Raw genomic sequence first — 26318 nt, 5'->3', positions numbered from 1 at the left:
AATTGAGCAGTTGGCAAGCACACAGAACCCCCAACCAGGAACACAAAAAGCCCATTCTTGCCATTGGTGGTGGGACTCAGCTTTTGGACCTTGGCAATATATTGGTCCTACTTATATAACCAAAACAATTACAAAGCTGATCTTTATTTCATTACTAAATACATTTAATTAACCTTTTCTGCAACAGGGTGCCAAACTCAAACTTCTGCTTGCATAGCCCGGGCAAAGTGCCATGTGAAAGAAGGGACATGAAAACTTGTATGTAGAAATTCTGTACTTCAAGCTTTAGACATCGTAGCCGCACAAGTTAAGTAAACAAAAGCAAATCTTTTCATATGAAAATTATAATACATTACAAAGATGGTAACATATCACCAATGAAAGCATAAAAAGCATCTAGAACACTGAATTTCCATTTCTTATTCTGCCATGTAATGAGTTATATACAAAGTGTATTACAAATACATATTAGATTATACAGTACAGTTTATGAAATGTGTTTGAAGCATTGAACGTACCATAATTATTGGCTGCAATGATGAAATCTTATAGTTCTTGGCTCCCCAGTCAGTAAAGTTAGAGTACATTCCTTTTTCCAGGATGTATTGCTCTCCAGTAAAGTCAGGACATTCATAAGCCACCCACCTATTGTGTGACAATGACAAAGGTTAATATCATTCTCTGGCATTTTTTTTTTCCTACAGAAAGCCAAATTGTACGTAATATGTAGGAGGAGATTCATAAGAAAGTTGACCATAGCAACCAATCAGATTGCTTCTTTCATTTGTGAAAAGGCCGCTGAGAAGTTGCAATGGGCAACTGGGCAACTTTCCCTCTGCACAAGTTTTTTATTTTATTTTTATAAATCTCCTTCATAGTCTTTACTTGCACAAACATAAAAATACATCTCAGATACCATACATAATATTCAGTATAATGTGTGGTAAATAATTCTTCCTACTTAAGGTGGTACATAAAAGTAACCAAAAAGTCACCTCTGTTTCAGATTACACCTGTATATTCCTATTACAAAAGGGACAATATCACCTATAGTCTTTATTTATTAACAACTCAAACTGAACAACGATTCCTTTCCTTCTATTCTGTCTTTTTTTTTTATTGCACTATTTTTAATTACATTTTCAATACATAACTCTGGAGCAGCCTCTTGCTTGAGCAGCTGCTCTGCTTTGTTAAATAGGACCTTTGGTTAACCCAAATGAGATTGCATACTCGTTAAATAGCCTAGGGTGTCCTGATCACACACCTTTTCACAGTTTCTTAATATGCCCTTTCTTTCCAGAGATATGTGGGTTTATAGTTTGTCTGACAATTCAGGGAATCAGTCAGATGGGCACAAAGATATCGATCAATCTGCTCCGCTCCTCCTACTTTACAAATGATGCTGGTCGATTAAATATCATTTTCATGGTAACAGGTTTTCTATAACATGTAATTAGGTTCAACCGTTTTACATCAAAAGAAAATTAGTGAAATAAAAAAAGGTTAACTTAAGGGAAACTTACACTCCACTTAATACATTGATGGATTGTATCTTCACTCCAAAACCTGTCTCTTCCATGTTCGATATAATACCCAAGACGTTTATATTTGATGCCTTCTCGTCAAAGTTTTTTTCACTATACATTACCATATGTGGTGTGGAAAAGTCCTGTAAGGAATGAAAAGATAAGCTGAATGTGTAAATATCCATATGTTCCCATTAGTAAAGCTTACTGTAAACTTTTCTATAACTATGTTAGTACAACAAAAAAATACATACAGATAAAATGGGGCGTAAAGATTGAAGCAGTCTATTGTAACCACCCCAATGCTTCCATTCCTCATAATCGCCTTCTTCAAGCAAATACTGGTGACCTTTATATCCTGGTTTCTCATAGCCAACCCACCTGCAAAACACAACATTATACAGAAAATATTACTCATAAATAGGGGGCGACCAATTATAAACCATCAAGAATATCATCCAACTGATCAGAAAAATAGCTGTAATCTATAGTGTTAAATATACTAATAGTCTACTGGCATTACTACTGTTGTAGACCAAGTGTGACCAAAGTCCATAACACAAAAAAGCTTTATTGTATGTATATGATACATGTAAATGGTCTTGTGAATAGTTGATATACAAGAAAAAAAACACATCAAAACATATTTCACCAGTAAGATTCTTTCCTGTCTGTAGGTTTTAAAAATTGTAGGTAAAAATGAATTTGCCATGAAATACAAACCATCCAAATTATACTAAAGTATAATTAGACTAGAACACACCCCCTGACAAAGCATCCGCGAAACATACATTGGGGTACATAGGTGTATGGATCTAGACAGCACACATGACGGGTATTGTTGTTTTGGTATTATCTTTTTCAGAAATGTCTCTGCATTTGGGTGAAAACGGTTTGACACTGATTCTTTCTGTGTATCATTTTTTTGCCCGGCTATTCCTGTGGTTCTGTTTCCTTTGGCTGTGGCTTTCATTGTCTGTGACATATTTACCTGTCTGTTACCATTAACTCCTCTTCTGTACCTTAGTGCCATATTTCCTTTCTATGTCTTTTAAACAGTGATGTTTTATGTATTTTTGATTAATAAAGAATTGTAATATTTTGTCTACAATTAAGTGACTGGTGCATTGAATCGGTTGGTAAAGTTAATTAGCCATGAAACACAAACCATCCAAATTATATTAAAGTATTAGAATACTCACAACCCATTGAGGATTCTTACTGATCCAATTGTGTTAAAAGCAAGTTCTTGCTCTTCTTCAGTTCCTTCTGGTATTTCTAGATTCTGAAGTGTCAATATTTCCCTGTCCAGCTCCACATGCCTGCCTTCAAACATGGGCTTCTCGAAAATAACTATCTGTAAAAGTCATAAAATTTGACAAACCATTTATGTAGTCTACCATTCATGTTACAGAGGATCACTGTGATTTGGTTTGTAAATCTTGCGGTGTAGTTACTACCAACAGGTTTTGGCTATTGCAGCTGCATGGTTGTTTACTTCGTACCAAATATTACACCAATAATCAGTAAATGATTAAATATTTATTTTAGAAAAAACAATTCTAAACAATGCATGACCACCGGTAACCTGTTGGGAGTATAGTAACAGCTGCAGCATATGTTTGAGGGAGAGAGTTAAATAGACAAAAGATGGTGCTATGTTGACAAATAAGACTTATTAATGTGTAGTTCCTTTAGTCTGTGCATTGTATTGTGACAGTTATTACTATATCCTGCATGTTAACGTTAAAAGGGCCATGACAAAGCGAGTCTAATGCGTAACAGCTTTTGCCGGTTAGTGTAGACTGCACATCCTTTGCTATAACTACTAAAGATGAATGTATGTGAATAACATCATGTGAAATGAAAGGAATAGTAGGCTGGGAAGTGTACCTGTAAGGCTGGGTTCACACTACGTTTTTTCCATACTGTTTTCAATCCGTTTTTCTAAAGAAAACCGTATGGGAAAAAAACGGATGGAACAGTATGGGAAAAAGTAAACCGTATGCGTTTTTAAACAGTATACTGTTTTTAAAAGTGCACACAGTTCAGTCAGTTTTTATAGAAAAAAAAAAACCATACGTTTTTGAAAATGTTGTCCATTTTTAATGGGAGGGGTCTTGGGTGGGGACTTTAGGATTCAAATGCGCATGTGCAAAGTAAAAACGTATACGTTTTTCCCGTATGGAACCGTATACATGTGCGTTTCCCATTGACGTCCATGTTAAAAAAACGTATGCGGTTGCAGTACGGTTTTTAAACCGGAGACAAAATCGTGGTCAACCACGGTTTTGTCTCCATTTAAAAACCGTACTGCAACCGCATACGTTATTTTTTTTAACATGGACGTCAATGGGAAACGCACATGTATACGGTTCCATACGGGAAAAACATATACGTTTTTACTTTGCACATGCGCATTTGAATCTTAAAGTCCCCACCCAAGACCCCTCCCATTAAAAATGGACAACATTTTCAAAAACGTATGGGGGTTTTTTCTATAAAAACTGACGGAACTGTATGCACTTTTAAAAACAGTATACTGTTTAAAAACGCATACGGGTTACTTTTTTCCATACTGTTCCATCCGTTTTTTTGCCATACGGTTTTCTTTAGAAAAACGGATTGAAAACAGTATGGAAAAAACGTAGTGTGAACCCAGCCTAACACTGATTTTCCTCTGGTTCTTCTTAATTGATGTGTAGAGACCCAGTCTACCAAGTCAACTGTATAACACCGAGCAAGTTCTATGCACAGGTCTATTTCTAAGCAATAGGACTCGTGCATGAATCTTGCTGGATGTTATACAGTTACCTTAACAACTGTACCACCCTGTGTGGAGCAGTATTTCTTTATGCCCGATCTATAATGGGCAGGAATTCAGCACTGCTGGTACGCTAATGGTTGCTGCATATATGCCAAGTAAAAGCCAGGTCATTCCCCAACAATGTTGTAGTCCTGCAAATTCTACTTCAATCTAAAATCTGGAACATAACCCCAATTAATACTTAACATTCTTTGAGGTAGTCAAGGACAGCAAAATATACCTTCCATTAACCCCTTAACGACCACGGACGTAAATGTACATCCTGGTGCAGTACTTAGCGGTGCTCGCGTCATACACGGCAGGTTCTGGCTGCTAGCAGCAACCGGGAACCCGCCGGTAATGGCCGACTTCCACGATTGCACGGATGTCCACCATTAACCCCTCAGATGCCGTGATCAGTGCGTGGCAGTGCACATGTTAAAATAGAGGATCGGATCGTCCGCAGCGATCCGATCATCTGTAATGGTTGCCGGAGGTCCCCTTACCTGCCTCTGTCAATCTCCTGGCATCTTCTGCTCTGGTCTGAGATCGAGCAGACCAGAGTAGAAGATAGCCGATAATACTGATCAGTGCTATGTCCTATGCATAGCACTGAACAGTATTAGCAATCAAATGATTGCAATACGTAGTCCCCTATGGGGACACAAAAAGTGTAAAAAAGTAGAAAAATGTAAAAAAAAAAAGTAAAAAAAAAAAAGAAAAATCCCCTCATCCAATAAAAATAAAAAATTTTCCATTTTTCCCATTTTACCCCCAAAAAGCATAAATTTTTTTCATTTATAAACATATTTGGTATCGCCACGTGCGAACTATCAAAATATTATGTTAATGATCCCGTACGGTGAACGGCGTAAACGTAAAAAATAAAAATCCAAAAATGCTGCTTTTTAGTCACATTTTAGTCCAAAAAAATTATCTAAAAGTTTTATACATACAAATGTGGTATCGATAAAAAGTACAGATGACGGTGCAAAAAATGAGCCCTCACCGCCCCTATATACGGAAAAATTAAAAAGTTATAGGTGGTTAAATAGGGCAATTTTAGATTACTGATTTTGTACAAAAAGTTTTAGATTTTTTTTTAAGCGGTACAAAAATATAAAAGTATCTAGCCATGGGTATCATTCTAATCATACTGACCCACAGAATAAAGAACACGTCATTTTTACCGTAAAGTTTACAGTGTGAAAACAAAACTCTCCAAAATGTGCAAAATTGTGGTTTTCATTTAAATTTCCTCCCTAAGAAAATAATTTTTTGGGTTCGCCGTGAATTACTGGTAAAATGAGAGGTTTGTTTCATTACAAAGTACAATTGGTCTCGCAAAAAGAAGCCCTTATATGGGTCTGTAGATGGAAATATAAAAGAGTTAAGGATTTTAGAAGGCAAGGAGGAAAAAACAAAAGCACAAAAATAAAATTGGCCTGGTCCTTAAGGTTAAAATGGGCTTGGTCCTTAAAGGGTAGCTCCCACCATCCTATATTTTTTTTCTCTGTCCCTGCCTATTGCAAATATATCCTTAACCCCCTCCCTGCTTTAAATTTTTCCTTTTATTATATTAAAAATAACTTTTTGTCTGCCTGGTAGTGTGCTCGCTACCAGGCAGACTTCCCCAGCAGGCACCAAGTCACTGATGCCTGCTGGGGACAACACTTCCGCCCTTAGTTTATCTATACAGGGTGCCTCCAGCTGTTTCAGCACTACAACTCCCAGCTTGCCCTGACATCTATTGGCTGTCAGGGAATGCTGGGAGTTGTAGTAGTGAAACAGCTGGAGGCACTCTGTGTAAATAAACTATAAATTAGTGCCATGCGGCGCTACGGCGCTAGCCCGTTCCCTCCTTCAAACCCCCATACCACGTTCCCTCCATCACCCCGTTCCCTCAATCACAAACCCCCCGCCCGCATATCCCGTTCCCTCCATCACAAACCCCCCGCCCCGCATACCCCGTTCCCTCCGTTCCGATACCTGCAGAGTCCGGCAGCGGGCGTGCAGGGACAGCGGCGGTGACGACATGTGGCCTCCCAGCCAGTGGCCGGGGAGCTAATGCGCTCGCTTCCGCCTGTCTGATTGACAGGCAGGGAGCGAGAGCAGCCTAAATGAAAAAGGACTGATTGCCAGGCCAAAATCAGTCCTTTTTCAGGCGTGACATCACGCCAGGCTGCAGCCGGCCACTAGGAGGGTGACCTCTAGTGGCCGGTTTTTAAACGTAAATTTCACCCTGATAATAAAAAAAAATAATGACAATATATTAGAGATATGTTGTAGTACATAAGTACTACAACATATCAAAAAATAAAGTTGGTGACAGTGCCCATTTAAGGGGTTAAATTCTATTTACCTTAACTAGATTCAAATGTTTTTATAGGTTGCCAGAGCTCTTTTTATGATACATAGGTCTAAAGCCCCTGTTTCCATTAACACAGCAATATACCATAGTTAAATAATAAAATCCTTTAAAATTTTTCTTACCTTGGGTTCATAGGGGTTTTCAACCTTGCGGCTTCCCTGTAAATATTTCACAAGATCCGTTTAGCTAATGTTAACAGTATTTTAAAATGTAAAAAGCAAGACGATTCATGTCAACAAAATAGAAACTGACTTTTACACAGCCCTAGATGTTGAAAACTCTTCTTAATAGTGGGAGCTTTTTAATAATAGTTACATAGTTTAGAAGAGAATCCATTTTATTATGAGTTGTATATTAATATAGTTTTTCAAATGGCTTTGAGGTGGTTATTTACGGCAAAACCTACAACCTGAAAAAGTGAAGTATACTACTATGGTTGGCCCTATTTTGGTAGCAAGAACTGACGATTAAAACACAAATATGTAACAATGAAACACTATATTTATAGAACTTTGTTGGATGTACAAAGAAGAGGGCCAAGAGAAATAATGTCAAAATATTGAGCATTCTGATCCATCATTTAGATACAGTGACCCCCCGACATACGATGGCCCCGACATATGATCGCATCGACATACGATGCTTTTTTATGTCGGGGCCATCGCATTAAGTGCTATCTGGCAGCGCAAAATGCTTAAGCTGCTGTCGGATAGCAGCTTAATGTTCCCCATGTGGTGCGGTGAGTATTACTTACCCCTCCACGATGCTCCTGGGTGCCCTTCGTGTCCAGCGCTGGTCCTCCGGTGTCTTCTTGGCCCTCTCCGGTGACGTCAATATGCTGCTGCGCACGCCGTCCCGTCATCCAATAGGAACGGCGTACGCAGCGGCGCAATGACATCGCTACGTAGGCCCAGTAAGGCCTTGCGGAAGACAGCGGAGGACCGGAGAAGACAGCAGAGGACCAGAGAAGACCAGAAGAGCGCAGCAGAGGACCGGAGAAGACCAGGAGAGCCCAGCGGAGGCCCGGGGACACCATCGGGAGTGGCGGGACGCGGTCCGGAGCGGCGGGGACAGGTGAGTACAGCTTCCTATACTTTACATTGCACGAATCCCTCAACATACGATGGATTCGACAAACGATGGCTCGCTTGGAACGAATTACCATCGTATGTTGAGGGACCACTGTATAGGATATTTCTTGTTCTTGGGGAATTTAACTCTCAATTAATGCCTGCATGATTATGATATAAAATAAGCACATTCACTAGTAAGGGGTTTTCTGCTGTATCCAACAATCTTACCATTTTCAAAGGTCTCGTTGATCCAATGTATGCTTCCTGGATGTTCAAGAACGAGAGATCAGGGTATTCTCCTGGCTCCATGATAAAAGGTACTCCCTGAAACCCAGATTCCTCATAAAGAAGCCACCTGGAAAACAATAAATAACATCATATGTTAATACACACAACAGAGAAATTTTTCTCAAAAGACATATAGATCAGGATAGATTTACACTGTGTTTTTAGCCTCTGTTTGAAATATATGACAGGTAAAGCTTCTGATGTATACATTAAAGAGAGGTTGTGACAGATACTTAACAGTGGCATTTGCCTCCAATATACTTACATGCTAATATGGGAACTGTTTGACAGATACATTGCAATTTTTTTTTAATGACATATCTGTTTAACAGATACCATTATAGCCTATGGATGCCTAACAATGCTATCTATAATAGTGCCATGTAAAGCTATTGAAAAGCTCATGACATATGTGAAATAGATGCCTGTGAGATTCCATACAGTGGCATTGCGTTTAATGAGTGCGTGTGTGTTTTTTTTTTTTCTTCATATTTTTCTATAAACCATTTTTCTGTATCTCCGAGTTATGGCCTCACCCTCTTTTCAAGGTTAACAAGTATTGGAAGAATCTACTGCACATCTGCCATCTGGTGGCTGCAAGCCATCTATGTACATCTGCAAACTACATCTACTTTATTGTGGGAAAACATCTTGGTAATAGTTTCTGTTCGGACCTGCCATTTTCTTGGCAAGGAGGGATCAGTAGGTGTGTTGATAATGAAACACACATGAAAATGCTGCATAATAAGACACAATTACATATGTAAACGTGTACGTACACACCCTTGCCTCAAAGTCATGTGAAATGCCATACATTGCGTATATGTGATTATGCAAGAAAACATTTCTAATATTAAAATAAGTTTGAGTTCAGTACAAAAATCTCACCAAGCAAGGTTCCTCTAATTGTTTACAATGTAAACACCACCTACATCTATATGCCAAAGCAGTAGAATTACAGCCCAAACTTATGCTTAACCTTTCCTTGCAGCACAAGTTTACAGGGAAGTCCACTTTTTAAAACTGGATTGGTTCAGCACTGATACTGTCTGTGAACCCCTTACTTTTCTTTACATAGAATTAAGGGTTAATTGATAAAATTCTTTCTGCTATAGACACCATTAGGGGAAGTTTAGGCCCCATTTCCATTAAAAAAAAAAACCATGCTATGGTTTTAAGTTTGGGAAATCACCTGAGCATAGTCACAATTAGACCACATTCAGCCCATTGAAGTCTATGAGCCAGTCAGCAATGGCAAGCAGCAATCCCTGCATATAGACTAATGTTTTGACTAATGGTTTTGAAAATAAAACTTATATAGAGGTTACCTTCACTGTTGTTATATTAAATGTATCAATATATAGGTAATAAAGAAAGCACGTACGTGCACTCAGCGGAGACAGCTCGGTGTGGGAGTCCGGTCGATGGGACGCTGGGTCACAGCATCAACGGAGGTATGAGGGCGCTCGGAGGCTACGCCGACTATTTCACACGTGAATGCCTCTGGCCGGAAGAAGCACGCATTCTCGTGTGAAACAGCCGGCATAGCCTCCGAGCGCCTACATACCTGCGCCGATGCTGTGACCCAGCGTCTCGTCGACCGGACTCCCACACCGAGCGGTCTCCGCTGAGCGGTGAGTGCACGTACGTGCTTTCTTTATTACATGTATTGATACTTCACACATTTCGTATGTGCACCCCGCAGGAGACACTATTCTGGGCCACCGATGCTATGCAGTGTTCCGGTTACAGGTGAACTTAGTGTGTTAACCCTTTAGTGTGCTCTCTCCTTTCCTGTTTCTCCACATTTATGGTATCAAGATATAGATTACATTTTAGCTAAAAATCCAAGTGTATTAGATTTTGAGGGTGGCCATCTTATTAGAAGGAGCAGGGGTGTTGTACTAAAAAAAGACTGCGCTGACTGCTTTCTGGCTTTGAACCCAGAGTGTATTTGGATTATGTCAACGCCCCTGCTACTGACATACGAACTTTAACATAAGCAAACAGAAGATATACATATGGCAATTCAGATTATCTCTGGTATTTGCTAAAAAGGAGTGTTAGATATGTAACTATATTCCACTGTACCAGGATATATGCAATTTGAGAGAGTCATCTGTACACAAGAGCACCTGCTGGGCACTTTCAGATAAAACAGGTTCATACTGACCCTGTATGCAATGGACAAACTGAATGGAGTAAGGTAGTAAGGTAGATTTTTTTCTTGAACTTTTGACATGTTTTTGTTTTTACAAAATTATTGTGGTTTTGTGGCAATTTAAAGAAACTGTGTACAAAGATAGAATAAGATCTCTCATGTCAATTTATCCAACCTATTATACAACATCCAGTAATGTTCAATATGTTCAATGCAAAACATCCTCTATATATAAAATCAGAGGTGTATAAAAATGGTACAGCAGGGCCCTACTGACTGCTTGGAGATTGTACAAAGCCATAGGATGTGTTTGAGCCATATATCTTGTCACTCCCAAGACTAACACTGCACTTTTAAAAACCACAAATAAGACCTGAAACTAAAAAAAACTTTAAAAAAAAATCATATTACAGTACCATGCCTATAGAGTTCCTGAAAGCAGACAAATGGCGCACTGCGAAAAATGACACTGAAAAAAAAAATAATAATAACATAAAAAAAGGCCACTAGAGGGAGCTTAAGAGCTTACTGGAAACTGTTGTAACGCTCTAAAAAAAATTACAATAAAGCCATACTCACATGCCCCAGTAACCTTCTGTTCCTTGCTGCTCTCGGATGATTCCCGGCTCTTGTGGCATGTTTTTTTTTTTTTTTTTTTGCAGGAACTGCCCCCTCAGCCAATCACCCGGGGAAGTAGGACCCTACTGTGTACAGTGATTGGCTGAGGGGTTAGTTTTTGTCAGGACAAAAATCACAGGAACCAGGAAGTAGCAGAAAGCAGCAGAGACTGAGGTAGATTGGAGCAGGAAGGTAGGTTTTATTTTTATTTTTTCAGAGCCAAGCTTTTTGTACATCTTTAAAGTTTATGCAGGGAATTTGGATCTCTGTATTAGAATTATGAAGCTTCAACATCTCTAAAAGGTATAAAAAGAAATTGATCAACGCTGAATTTTCTAAACCATATTCACATGTAACATGACTTCTGAAATCTGAAAATTCAAGCTGTTTAAAGAGGTTATCTAGGCCTTTAAAATTGATTGCCTATCCTTAGTAAAGGTCACCAATATTCAGTTGGTAGAGGTCTGAATCTTTGCACATCTACCTATTCAGCTGTGAGGGGAGGGGGGGGGGGGGAGCCTCTGGGGAGGTGATCCTATACTTGGCACAGCACTGTGGCCCCTTCAAATAGCTGATCAAATGGGGCAGAGGTGTAGCTAAGGGTTCATAGGCCTGGATGCTAAATGTTTAGCTTGGATATCTAATGATCTATGGCACTTAAAGGGGTATTCTAGCACTTGAAAACGTATCTTTAATCCACAGGATAGAGCATAAGTGTTTAATCACAGTGGATCTTCAGAATGGGACCTCCAGCTTTCCCCTCTGCATGGAGAGATGTGAGCGCTTTCTACATGCATTGTATATAGGAGCGCCAGAGATACGAAAGTACAGCGCTCGGGTGTCACTAGTGCACCAATAGACAAACCCTGGGAATGTTAAGTATTTCTGGCGCAAGGAGTGGGTTAATGTCAGTATACATAGTAGTCTAGGGCAGTAAAGGGAATAAGGATTCCTAATTGTCTACGGCAGAGAAGGGGTTAATAAGAAAGTCAGATACTTAAGATGAAGATTCTTGTTAGAGGGAAGTGGAAGGGTTAATGGCGCATATAGATGTAGCCGCCACGAACATTATTGACAGTGCGCTACTCTGTTTCCCTGGCGCACTACACTACCTGTGAATTGCAACATAAAAAGTACATGAATTAGCAGGGGCTCTTGATTCTTGCCGTTTCTTCTAGTATACTATGTATACTTACATACTATATTGTATGTATTACCACTTATTAACAGTAACATTCACACCCAATCTAGGGAATGTAGTAAGTTAGCAGCAATGCACAGAGTACCGTATGCACTGCTGCTTACCTCTCAGCTGCCAATGCACTATTTTTATTCCGTTCATAGTGATATGTGCCCACCAGTTAATCCCACCAATCTAATATGAATTGCCAATGCAAGAAATGTATGTTCTTTATGTCAGTTATGATATATCCACTATAAATGAACAGTACAGACTGTACAAGTAGCAATACAAGCAGTTTTTCAGGAATTTCCAGTCATTGCCTCTCTTTAGGATAGCACAACTGCATGTGATTGGCAAATTGAATAAAGAAATTAAATTCCTTACACTCCACAATGCACTTTGATGGAACAGGTTCTCTGCAGTCTCCCATACACCTGCACCTCTTCTGTATCATCATAATAGGAATTTAGAACTCCAAGACCATCTGGATCCGTGAACAGATCAATTCTGCAAACACGATAATCCTAAAATCGAAAAAAACAAATCTGCGTTTTACAAGTTATCACAAAACTGATGATTATTCTGTATGTATTAGGAATGCATGTACAATGAATGTCATTTCCTCTGTAGTAATGAGTCATACATTAACTTCAACCTGATATGTACAGTACCCTCTAACCACTTGCATATTTTACAGTATATTCATCTTGTATGTCTGGGTGTGGTAACTACATCCATTCCAATTTCCTGTTAAAAAGAGGACATACATTACACAGACCACGAAGACTAAAACAGCTGTAGGTTTGGTACTTAAAAAGGACCTGTGGCCACCGCTCCACATATTCCTATCCCTACCGAGCACAGACTGTCACCAAAACTCAATTCTCAGCTATGAGAGTGCTCAGGTTCACACCCTCTTGATAGCAGTTGTGAAAATCACTGCAATGATATCCATACACTACCAAACCACCCAGTTCCCAATCTTTGCTGTTAGCATAATGGCCCTCATTTACTATTCTAAACCCGACTTCTTTTGTCGTTTTTTTTTTTTTTTATATATATATAACAACTGGCTCCAGAAAGTTAAACAGATTTGTAAATTATTTCTATTAAAAAACCTTAATCCTTTCAGTACTTATGAGCTTCTGAAGTTAAGGTTGTTCTTTTTTGTCTAAGTGCTCTCTGGTGACACGTGTCTCGGGAACCGCTCAGTTTAGAAGAGGTTTGCTATGGGGATTTGGTTCTAAACTGGGCGTTTCCCGAGACGGGTGTCTTCAGAGAGCACTTAGACAGAAAAGAACAACCATAACTTCAGAAGCTCATAAGTACTGAAAGGATTAAGATTTTTTAATAGTAGTAATTTACAAATCTGTTTAACTTTCTGGAGCCAGTTGTTATATAAAAACACATTTTTTCCTGGATAACCCCTTTAAATGCATTGCTTCTTGCACATTTTATGTTTTTCACTGATCATTGATGGGATCATATTGGCGGTCATTAACAAAATGTACTCTCTGTGTTACATTTCATATACTGGACTTGGCTCTTAATGTAAATCAGTAACCAGTATGGCTGTACTTTCTGTTCTAACTTCCCTGTTCTAACAAAACAGAAAATGCCGATATCCCTCTTACTGAAAACAACATATCAAGGAAACTTTGGCTGTCACACTAACTTTTTCCTTTCTTCTTCTTAAAAACTTGTTATTTATATTAACAGGTTTACAAGCCAAAATAGAAGAAATAAAAATAAAAGGATAAAAATAACATTACATGTATCTTCATATTCACTTGAAACAAAGATTAAAGGAACTAATATCAGAGAGATGGAGAAAGGGAAGAGTGTGCGTTTTGGCGGGGGGGGGGGGGGGGGGGGCTGGCAGGGAGAAAGAAAGAACAAGAGATAAAACTATTCCTCCTTAACAGTCACCATACCCCTAGTATTATTCTAGTTTTAACTTACATTTTTCTCATAGAGAGTTAGTGTAGATATATATGATGTTCCGAACAAAAATTGAAACCATTTGGCCCAATTAGCCTTGAACTGTGGAAGTTGATAGTGGGCAGATGCTATTGAAAGTTTCTTTAAACAATTTGTGACTGTGTTTTTAATTATATGATGTATTTTTGGTATTTCAACAATTTTCCATTTAGTTGCTATATTTAATTTAGCTACTGTCAAAAGGTGTCCTAAAATACTTATGTCCGATATTTGCATATCCTCTAAACCTTTATGTAGTATGGCTACTTCTGTGCCCCAGGGGAACAGACACCCAATAAGTTTGCGAAGCGTAGTGTATATTTGCTTCTATAAAAGGTCTAATAGCTTCACATTCCCACCATATATGGAGGAGGGTACCTGATATTTTGTTGCATCTCCAACATAGGCCCGAATTGTTTGGGTACATTTTAGAAAGTAAGTAAGGAGTCTGATACCTATAGAGTAATTTCCTAGAAATTCCTAAGTGAGATATGCACCTGGACACTTTTATAAGCAGGGTAAATACCCTTTCCCATTGTTCAATAGAAAAGATCCTACCCATTTCTCTTCCCACCTACGGCATGGGGGTGGAATATGTAAATCATTTATTGGCAAGATCCCTATTTGAAGAGGATTTTTAGAAAATAACACTAAATAGAGATTGTTTGGGTTGTGGAAGGGGGTAATTTGATTTAACAAAATGTCGTAGCTGAAGGTACTTACAGAATTCAGTGTGTGGAAGATTACATTTTTTAGTAATAGAAGAAAAGGGTAAGAGGCCGATAGTGTCAGTAATATCTGAGTATTTATGAATTCCATTATGTTTCCACGTATCAAATTTTGGATTTAAAATTTGATGCTAAATTACATCAAGTGGCAAGTCTTTGAGTGGTAAGGGTAGAAGTCTTTGGCTAATGTTCGGGAGGGACCAAATCTGCATTGTAGCTGTTATTGTGGGCAGATGTTGCTTAAGGGGTCCCGAGGAGAGGCGGGTCCATCCACATCAAAGTATCTAATAACCCTTGATTTCCTAACGTGTGGCCCCCTTTATAAATATAAGGCATGTGCAGAGGGTAATAATATACAGCCTACATTCTACTGCAATGAATGGGATAGGAGATAGAACCGATCCCAGCTGCTTCAAGAGGTTGGCACCTTATAACAACTTTGAAGTAAATTAAGTAGTGATAATACAGATTACTGTAATAATATACAGAGGCTTCGCTGTGGCTCTGTTCTCTGCAAGCAGCTTCACACCTCCCTGCTTCTCTGTCCTTGTACATTAGCCAGACACGGCTGTCTATGGAGGAGCAGGTAATAAAACACGTCACTCTGCATCCACCACTGTGTCTGCACTCCTTGCTTAAAGGGGTAGTCAACTTAATAATTTTAATCTATTATTAGTTTCCTCCTTCCTAGTTTTATATTTTTGCAATAAACATCCATTAAAAATGATCACTCCTTCCACCATTATTCCTATGGTGAAATGTCATCAAAACCCTTTTCTGCCTCCCTGTTCTGGCATCTTCATCTCGGCTATTGTCCCTCCTCCTGCAACCCCCACCTTCCGAGACGGAGACCACATGGACTCAAATGCAGAGACGGACCAACTGACTCTCCTCCTGTGAGGGAGAGCAGGAGACCTCTCCTGCCTAGCAAGGCTCCTGAGAAAGGCTGGAGAGATCAGCAGTTCGCAAAAGCAGTGCCCGCCTACCCTGCCTTCACCAACCTGATCTTTGCTACTTTTGACCCTTGGCACCTGTCCATCTTCTGATGTTGAGTAGACTGGGGTGGGGGTTGGTTTATGATATGTGTGCATTTATTATTGTGCAAAAAACAAACAAAAAAATATTTTTTTTTAGACATCTGCCAGGTCGGGGCCGCCCGCCAGCCTGGGACGCTGTGTGCTTTTTGGGTGCGCCCGCAGTGCAGCCCTCACTTACAGAGCAGTGCGGGTGTATGCACAGCAGTCCGTCAGTGTGGGGCTGGCCAGGATAATGTCGCCGCAGGTGGTGGTAGTGGCACTATCAACGAGGAATGCGCTATGCGGTCCCCCTCACTGCAATACAGCAGTTACTGAAGTGAGGAGGAGGGGAGCCCTGAACAGAAGCAAAGGATGACGGGACCTGTAGTTTCAAGACAGCTTGCGGGAAATGGAAAAAGCAAGACGGCAAAAAGGTAGATCAGAGCGAGATACAGCTACTAAAAAGGCCACGATATGATTATGGACACATAATTAATGTCCTAAGCTGAGCTGAGGTGTTTTTTTTTCCCCCTTCGCTGGATAACCCCTTTAAGCACTGTGTATAGCTATGGAAGAGGCACAATAAAATGTACAGTCATGGCTGTAAATGTTGGCACCCCTGAAATTTTTCTAGAAAATGAAGAATTTCTCACAGAAAAGGATTGCAGTAACACATGTTTTGCTATACACATGTTTATTCCCTTTGTGTGTATTGGAACTAAACCAAAAAAGGGAGGAAAAAAGCTAATTGGACATAATGTCACACCAAACTCCAAAAATGGGCTGGACAAAATTATTGGCACCCTTAAAGTGTACCTGCCCAACAAAAAAAAAAAAAAAACATTTTTTTAAATATATCACTCAGTACCTAACCCTGAACATGTACATCAAATTTTTATGTGTCTAGCACCTTTATTTATTTTTTTATTACACTTTTTAATTCAGCTCACTAGTCTGAATTCCTCTCAAAGGGAGGGGGCGTGGCCTCACTGTGGAGGTCTCCGCCCCCTCCCTCAGTATGCTGTCTGCTCACATCTCCCCTAGCATTAGCAAAACTACAACTCCCAGCTTGTTCTCACTGACAGTAGTGGGACACAAGCTGACAGTGGGAGGGTCAAGGAATCAAGAAAGTGTGTCCATGACGTAGATGATGACTCACGGACACCACAGAACTAGTATGTGTCCAAGCAGGTAGGGGGGGGCAGTTTTTTGACTGGCTTTTTCAGTATGAAATACTGAAATTTTTCTAATGAAAGCAGTTGCAAAACCTATTGGTTTTGCATGCTTTACAACATATCAAAAGTTTTTTTATCTGACAGTGCCCATTGAACTTAATATTTGGTTGCACACCCTTTGGAAAAAATGACTGAAATCAGTGCTTCCTATGACTATCAAACTTCTTACACCTCTCAGCCAGAATGTTGGACCACTCTTCCTTTGCAATCTGCACCAGGTCTCTCTTATTGGAAGGGCACCTTTTTTCCAACAGCAATTTTAAGATCTCTCCACAGGTGTTCAATGGAATTTAGATCTGAACTCATTGCTGGCCACTTCAGAACTCCAGTGCTTTGTTGCCATCTATTTCTGGGTACTTTTTGACGTATGTTTGGGGTCATTGTCCTGCTGGAAGACCCAAGATCTGGGACGAAAACCCAGCTTTCTTACAGTGCGACCCAAAATCCGTCTTTAATCCTCATATTTCATGATGCCTTGCACACATTCAAGGCACCCAGTGCTAGAGGCAGCATAACAACCCAAAACATAATTGAACCACCACCATATTTCACTGTAGGTACTGTGTTCTTTTCTTTGTAAGCCTCATTCCATTTTCGCTAAACAGTAGAATGATGTGCTTTATCAAAAAGCTCTATCTTGGTCTCAAGACGTTTTCCCAGAAGGATTTTTGGCTTACTCGAGTTCATTTTAGCAAAATGTAGTCTTGCTTTTTTATGTCTCTGTTTCAGCAGTGGGGTCTCCCTGGGTCTCCTGCCATAGTGTTTCATTTCATTTAAATGTCTACAGATAGTTTATGCTGACACTGATGCTCTCTGAACCTGCAGGACAGCTTGAATATCTTTGGAACTTGTTTGGGGCTGCTTATCCACCATCCAAACTATCCTGCGTTGACACCTTTCATCAATTTTTCTCTTCCGTCCATGCCCAGGGAGATTAGCTACAGTGCCATGGGTTGCAAAATTGATAATGTTGCGCACTGTGGACAAAAGCAAATCTAGATCTCTGGAGATGGACTTGTAACTTTGAGATTGTTGATATTTTTCTCCAATTTTGGTTCTCAAGTCCTCAGACAGTTCTCTTCTCCTCTTTCTGTTGTCTATGCTTAGTGTGGCACACACAGACACACAATGCAAAGAGTAAGGGATCTTCTCTCCTTTTTATCTGTTTTCAGGTGTGATTTTTATATTACCCACACCTGTTACTTGCCCCAGGTGAGTTTAAAGGAGCATCACATGCTTGAAACAATAATTTTGTCCAGCCCATTTTTGGAGTTTGGTGTGACATTATGTCCATTTTGATTTTTTTTCCTCCATTTTTTGGTTTAGTTCCAACACACACAAAGGGAATAAACATGTGTATAGCAAAACGTGTTACTGCAATCCTTTTTTGTGAGAAATTCATAATTTTCTAGAAAAATTTCAGGGGTGCCAACATTTACGGTCATGACTATATGTCATATACTCCTCCATAGATTATGTTACGGATGGATGAGCCGTTCAGCTGATGCACAAAAATGAGGGAGCAAAGCTGAACGATTACAGAGAACTGGTCTACAGTGATGCTTTGGTGTATAAGTTAATTTGTATTATCATTACTATGTCTTACTTCAAAGTTGATATATGGTGGTTGACCATTTTAAATCCATAAATGCCATGGTCAATAGCAATTGCGAAGTAAAAAAGTAGACAGTTAATGATAGTTCTCAGTGGGAACATTACTTAGTAAGTGATCACCTGGATAACACATTAATTGGATCATAAAACCAGATCTCACTTCACATCTGACCTAATTTAAACATTTGCGCTGGCATCATTAGGACCAGATTATAGAATTAGGATTCTGGGAATCTGTAATTATCCATATGGGAGGACACAGCCATTAAATGTATACTCACATACATGCATATCTTATATTAAAGGAGGACAAACAATCAAGTGAAGCTACTTTTTAGAAAGAATATACTACTGGGGAATATAAAGAAGGATTTCTAACCAGCACTTTATTATGTGATTTGTAATGGAAAGGCCACACATAATGGTGTTTTAGAAACTGTTGATGGAAACACAAACATTTAGGACATAGTTATCTATAAAAAAAAATCTACAGGTTGGCAACATGAAAAGGAATGTGTAGTTTTTTTTTTCTCATCTGATGTTTTTTCAGTATTTTTAACTTTCACATTTTGTGTATCTGATAATGGGGGCAGCCATGTTGCATGAGCTACTGTTAATCGCATTTAGAGATATACTTTACAGCAGCCATATGGACCATAGGAACTTATAGTCTGCAGCTAACTCATTGGCCCAGATTTACTAGGCAAAGTTGACACCTTTTGTAGGTTGTCTTGCTTTTTTAAGCATGTTCTGAATTTACCTGACAGCTTTATCATGTGTTTAGGTCAGTGTTTTCTTGACTTTGCACAAAACCTCACAGTGACATCATGTGTGCAATTTGGCAAAAATACTGTAGTCCCATAATGACATAACTGAACACAAAGAGGCGTGCATCAAAATCCAACCAAATACACCAACCAACAAGTAGCCTGTTACTAAATCAGGGACAGTCTGGACCAATGTGTTCTATAAGACATGGCATGCTCTGTGACCTGTGCAGAGGTCACTGTGCAGGTAAGGGGAGGAGGGACCATCAACTTCTGTTAATAGTGGATTGTGTAATTATATATATATATATATATATATATATATATATATATATATATATATATAAAAAGATGTTCTCTTTTAATGGAATCCTGTCTGTGATGATAGTGAAGAGAATGCTGAGAAATAATCTCAACATACAAGTGTCAGTTTATTCGGCTTAGTAGAGTTTAGAAGAGTTTTTTTCGAACATGTAATGACTTTAGGGGGAAAAAAACAACACAAATTATAAAAAAAAAAAAAAAAAGAAGGTTTACTATCACCCAAAAACTTGATGTAAACAATATGTCGTCATGTTCTGATGACCCATTCCATTTCTATGCTAACTTTGTAATTTTTACCTTAACCACATGTCTTAAAGAACCAATTATGACTGGTGGTGGAGAATTTTCATCCTGAGGTTCCACTTCCCATGGGTTAGTGACTTCTAGGTCACCTTCTTCCAGTGCTATGGTCCGCCCCTCATAATTAGGGAGCTCATAAAGTATCCAGCTGAAAATAAATAATAATTGTAATTAGATATAAGTTATTATAATGAATGAGAACTCATTCCAGGCACCCAAATGTACAATCATGCTGGACATAAGTAACAAAGGCACAGTTTAGTAAAGTATAGTAGAGTCACCCATATAAATTCCTCATTATCATAAGATTGCTGCAAAAAAGCTGTATAATAAAACCTGTTGTACAATTCCCACTCCTAAACATAGTCACAAAGAGGTACAATTTTTTTGTATTAAAAGGGTTTTCCCAACATCAACAGTTATCCCCAGATGATAAAGGTTAACAGGCTGATTGGCAGGATCCCCACTGATCCTGAGAATAGATGAAAATTGTCCTCCAAATGAATGGAGTGCAGCCAGAGCCCCATTCATTCTCTAGGGGTACTACAGTAGACCCCTTGTGAATAGAGGATGACTTTCATTTTATGAATACACCTTTAAGTAACAGTTTAGTATATTGTCTAGTCAGCCTTAAGTAACAGTTGTCACTTAGTCAGGTCATGTATAAATGACATAAGATTTAGGCTCCTTTACATGTGTTTTATATAGCATATCTTTCCAACATGATGCTGATGCAGTGCAAGTCCTGAAAGTAAACATTTTTGTGTTATTCTGATCAGGATCCTATACAGTATGGTAACTGGTTGGCCACCTGTGACATTAAATAGCAATACATTATATAATTTGAATTTAGGAAACCAAATGTATAGAAACCTTAAAGACTGAAACAGGCAAAAAAAAGTGTCATTTCTTACCATCCTCTTATAGTTTTAATAAAAATAGTAGGCGAAAGCTCCCAAGACGTACAGTCAATGACATCTGAAAAGATTTCAAACACAGCCCCTCCATATTCAGCCTCTGCAAGTATTACCACCTGTAAAATGTTATGTATAGAAATTGTCATATGTGGGATCAAGTAACAGAAACAAGCATAGATATAGACAAAAGTATTCACATTACCTTTCCCGGTCTAGGGTTTATTTTCTCTGAACCTTTCAAGGACAATTCCTAAAAATAAATGAATAAATAAAAATATGTATTTGTATAGAGGACGCAGATAAATACACCTTCCCAAAACAAAAATTGGTATAAAATATGACACATGGATAAAAGTACATGCAGCAGAGTGTTTCTGTATGCCAAGGAGGGGGGAATCAATTTAGCTGGATGACTGGAACCTAACAATGCTGCTTTGGGAGTTCATGGAAACTTCTGAGTCTATATTTAGCTCTTTGGTCTTCTACTGGTTTCTTTTATAAGACATATCTGTAAGACATTCTCTTGGGAAAGACAAATCTAAAAGTAACTGGGCAGATGATGTAGCCCAATTGACTACTGAGAAAACATCAATACTCTATTAAAGTAAGGCTATTTTTGATTAAATGGAAAAAATTAAGACTAAAAACTTAGAAGGAGAATGCATTGATAAACTAATACCAGGTTTGAGGTAAAAAAAAAACTGTATTCAGTGGGTTCAGAAAAGGACCTTAGGATATTTTGAATATGCATTGCGTTGGGATGCCTACATTCTCTACAAGTCTGAACATTAAAGCTTCCATATTTAACAATACTTAAGAATGTCAGGTTGGTTGTAAGGTAAAGAGATATATGCATAAGCTAACCTTAATTTATAATTTGACAGAAATTTGGAAGCTTTAACCCCTTAAAGGGGCACTGTCAGATATAAAAACTTTTGATATGTTGTAAAGCATGCAAAACCAATATGTTTTGCAATTGCTTTCATACATTTTTTTTTTCTTCAGTATTTCATACTGAAAAAGTCAGTCAAAAAACTGCCACCCTGCCTCCTGGGATACATACCAGCCTGGCTGTGTCCACTCGTCATCACCTACATCATGGACTCACTTCATGATTGATAGGTCTGCAGATCTAAAGCTACTGTAATTGGCTCCCTCACTGTCTGTGCTTACTTCACAGTCTCCTCGTGTGAGGAGAAGGGGGGAAGGGCGAGAATACACTACTGCCTGTGAGCAGATGATGAAAGAAGCTGGCGACTGAAGATGGGGATTGAATGGAGGATTTTTTTTTTTTTTTTTAAGCAAGTGTCCCTGCATGTATATAGGTGTGTGTGGATATATATGAATGTGTGTAAATCTGTGTTGTCTAGGTAATGTGCATGTGTATGAATAAATGAAGTCAATGTGTGTGTGTGTATCTAATACAGGGGGACTACAATCATATGCCTCCAGCTGTTGCAAAACTACAACTCCCAGCATGCCTTCACAGCCAAATGATGTGTGGGCATGCTGGGAGTTGTAGTTTTGCAATAGTAGGAGGAACACAGCCTGCAACAACACTGCTGTAAATCAGAATTTTACCAATCATATGCCTCCAGCTGTTGCAAAACTGCAACTCAAAGGATGTGTGGGCATGCTGGGAGCTGTACTTTAGCAAAAGCTGTAAGCACAGTGTGCATGTATAGCATAAAACCATAAAGGAAAGTGTTACAGATGCTCACTGACTGAGAAGAGTGAGGGAGGGGGGGGGGGGGGGGGGGGAGGACGAGTGGTTATCACCTGAGGAGAAGAAAGGGACCCACCCCCCTGTTCTGGTTCGACAACATTAAAGGTGTACTCCGATGGAAAACTTTTTTTTTGAATCAACTGGTGCCAGAAAGTTAAACAGATTTGTAAATGACTTCTAATAAAAAATCTTAATCCTTCCAGTACTTATTAGCTGCTGAATACTACAGAGGAAATTCTTTTCAAGCACAATGCTCTCTGCTGACATCTCTGTCCATTTAAGAACTGTCCAGAGCAGGGGGATTTTCTATGGGGATTTTCTCCTACTCTGTACAGTTCTTAAAATGGACAGAGATGTCAGCAGAGAGCACTGTGCTCGTGATGTTAGCAGAGGGCACTGTGTTCCAAAAAGAAAATAATTTCCTCTGTAGTATTCAGCAGCTAATAAGTACTGGAAGGATTGATATTTTTTAATAGAAGTAATTTACAAATCTGTTTAACTTTCTGGCACCAGTTCATTTAAAAAAAAGAGTTTTCCACCGGATTACCCCTTTAAAAGTAATTCAGAAATAAACAGAGAAATATAGGTCATAGTCGGTAAAAATGACACCTTATTTTTATTCTGTAGAGCCATAGGATTAAAATTATATCCTACTTATATAGATTTGATTTTGTCGTACTTCTGGAGAAAATCATAACGACATGCACAAAAATTAATAAGTTTAAAATTGTCGCTTTTTTTTTATGGTATAAAAAGTTACCAAAAAATACGCTATTTTTGAATTTTTTTTGTGCGTACGCCATTGGACGTGCAGTTTAATGAGCAATATATTTTTATGGTTCGGACATTTACGTATGTGGCCATATTACATATTTTTGTTTTTATTTACACACTTTTTTTTAAATGGAAAAAGGTTTGATTCTGATTTTTATTATGGAAGGGGTTAAATCACATTTATTTTATTTTTTTTGCTTTTTTTATTCAGTGTTATAGCCCCATCTAGGGGCTGTAACATTGCATACACTGATTGTAAGCACTGTTCAATGCATTGCCATAGGAATGCATCGATCAGTGTTTTCTGCGCTTGATTGCTCAAGCCTGGATTTCACCGCTCCGTCCCAAACCGCTCCGCTGAGCTAGCCGGTATTGATTTCTAACTTTGATTGCCAAGTTTAATCGCAGCGTCTAAAGGGTTAATACTGGACATCAGCCCGATCGGCGATGTCCGGTATTAGCCGCGGCTCCTGGTTGCTGACAGCAATCGGGACCCCGCAGATACGAGATTCCCCGCAGATTCTGAGTGCGCTTCACAGGTCGGGAGCAAGCCACTGATGTAAATATTAGGGAACGACCGATATCGTTTTTTTAGGGCCGATGCCGATAATCGGTGGAGGTTAGGGCCGATAGCCGATAACTTATACCGATATTCCGGTAAAAGTTATCGGCCATTTATCCCCCTGCGCTCCGCGCCCCCTACCGCACCGCATCGCACCCATCCCTGGTTTTATAATTACCTGTTCCCGGGGTCCACTCTACATCTGGCTCCGGTGGCCTCCTCCTGAGCTGTCACTGTGCACACTGACGGTGACGTCACATCACTCGTCATTGTGCACAGCGTAACACAGGATGCAGCAGGAGCCAGAAGTAGCGTGGGCCACAGGAACAGGTAATTATAAAACCGGGGATGGGGGAGGCAATGGGGCCGGGGCGGTGCGGTGGGGGGTGCGGTGCGTCGGGTTGGGGAGGGCGGTGCGGCGGTTCTGGGGGGGGGGGGGGAGGGTAGGGGCGGTCACGGTGCGGTGGGGGCAGTGCGGGGGGGCGGGGCATAATCGGCTTATCGGCAAGGTAATTGCCGATACTGATAATGCCCAAAATCGTGATTATCGGCCGATAATATCGGCCAAAACGATAATCGGTCGATCCCTAGTAAATAGGGAAATCTGTCAGCTCTATTTGCGGCTAAGATCTGTAGAAACTATTGGATTGCTGTCAGGGTATAAAGGCAAACTATTTTTCCTGCAGATAATAGTGGTTGCCAAACTCATAAAATTGCCTTTTTTTATTTCTAAGCCAAATGTCAAGGAGGCAGAGCCAAAGTGCCACAAACTGGAATGCTTCCACACTTTCCCTCACCTCCAGGCCCATCTTAGCTTGATGAGCAGGGCTCCTTGCATCAGTTAAGCAGGGGCTTGGAGGTAATGGTGAGCAAGGCCCCATGACCGATTGTGGCATTTGAGCAGCTCAGCTCCACCTCCTTGATAAGTTTGGAAACCACCATTACCTCTAGGGTAGGTACAGTTAGTTTTTATACCCTACCAGTTATCCAACAGTGTCTGCAGCTCTTAACAGCAAATACAGCTGACAGATTCATTTTAAGTGATAAAAACACACTTTAAAAAGGTGATCCAAAATATTTATGGTCTATCTTTATGATAAGCACATTGAGGTGGGTGAAGAGTTTATCTGATAATTCCTTTCTACAAATTTCTTTCCACTTTCCAAGTCATCACCTGATACAGTGAAGAGCCATATTACGCTCTGCTTACACCTATGATTCTATAGTGATAGGGTAGGGCTCAAGTCCTGCAGGAACTGAATTCCTGCACTTTTTCCACAGCAGGAACACCATTCCCATTAGCAGGAGTTCTGCAGGACCAGCCCTTAAGGTGGGTGAGCTCATGCACTTTTTTCCCCAGGACATGACCCCTGGGGTAGGGTCACACGTTACGGATCCGCAGCGTATTTTACGCTGCAGATCTGCCGGCAACTTGACCCTATAGTGTGCCTTCAGCTGACCACCATCCCCCCCCCCCCATCCTTCTCGTAGCAGCATTCTGCCGATACGAGCAGTCACACAGGGACGAGTGAGTCACCGCGCGCATGTGCAGTGTACTCGACCATTGTGGCTGCTCCGCGATGTCTGAATAAACTAAGTACTCAGTTCAGGAAACAGCTGGAGGCACATTATAGGGTCGGGTCACGGGCGGATCTGCAGCATAATATACGCTGCAGATACCTTACGTGTGACCCTACCCTAAGGCTGGATTCACAAGCAGCACTTTGGTCAATATTTTTAACCAAAACTAGGAGTAGATTCAAAACAATGAAAATGGTGCAGATCTTTCCATTAAAGTGTTTTCTTTATGCCGTTTCCACTCCCGTTTCAGTTATAAAGCAAAAAATGCTGCATGTAAACCCAGCCATTGCCAGAAAAAACTGGGGGATCCATCCGATGTTGCTGGTGTTAATGGTGCAGTGGTTCTGGCACTTTGTGTGCACATGTACTCCGCTGAAAGCATCTTATCCCCTATCCAAAGGATAGGAAATAAGATGTCTAATCGCGGGGGCCCCGCCACTGGGGACCCAGCGATCTCCAGGCAGGCAGCGGTGGTGTCCGGAACATGGATGCATGAACATGAATGGAGGGGGCGTGGCGGCTGTGTTTGCCAGTCTTCGGGCATGAAGCGGAGTTTCATGCACCAAATGACACTGAATACTGTATATTTATGCATTGTTGCATGCTTGATATAACTTTAAAATGCAATTATTTAAACTGCAAATTATATCAAATACAAATAGTCTGATTATTATGTTTTTGTGTGCTGTGTGTGGAAGGAGAAAGACTGGTAGCATATGACACTAGGTTTAATGAACTGCAAAAAAAAAAAAAAGTTCCTCTATA

General features: G+C 39.8%; 1 protein-coding gene across 3 annotated transcripts in view; it reads right to left on the bottom strand.

The window, feature by feature from the left end:
* CRYBG1 (crystallin beta-gamma domain containing 1) overlaps positions 1–26318 on the bottom strand; it is a 321531-nt gene that overhangs the window by 27203 nt on the left and 268010 nt on the right. For all 3 annotated transcript variants that reach the window (XM_056566226.1, XM_056566227.1, XM_056566228.1), the window contains 10 exons: positions 21113–21160; positions 20908–21026; positions 19991–20141; positions 12414–12553; positions 8008–8134; positions 6829–6864; positions 2732–2886; positions 1784–1910; positions 1527–1672; positions 519–645 (listed from right to left, as the gene is read on the bottom strand). In XM_056566226.1, the coding sequence (XP_056422201.1) occupies positions 519–645; positions 1527–1672; positions 1784–1910; positions 2732–2886; positions 6829–6864; positions 8008–8134; positions 12414–12553; positions 19991–20141; positions 20908–21026; positions 21113–21160 (1176 nt within the window). The remainder of the gene's footprint in view (positions 1–518; positions 646–1526; positions 1673–1783; positions 1911–2731; positions 2887–6828; positions 6865–8007; positions 8135–12413; positions 12554–19990; positions 20142–20907; positions 21027–21112; positions 21161–26318) is intronic.

The sequence above is a fragment of the Hyla sarda genome, chromosome 3 (assembly GCF_029499605.1).
Source record: "Hyla sarda isolate aHylSar1 chromosome 3, aHylSar1.hap1, whole genome shotgun sequence".
NCBI lineage: Eukaryota > Metazoa > Chordata > Amphibia > Anura > Hylidae > Hyla > Hyla sarda.
The sequence above is the reverse complement of the archived record's forward strand: the minus strand, read 5'-3'. Positions and strand labels throughout refer to the sequence as shown.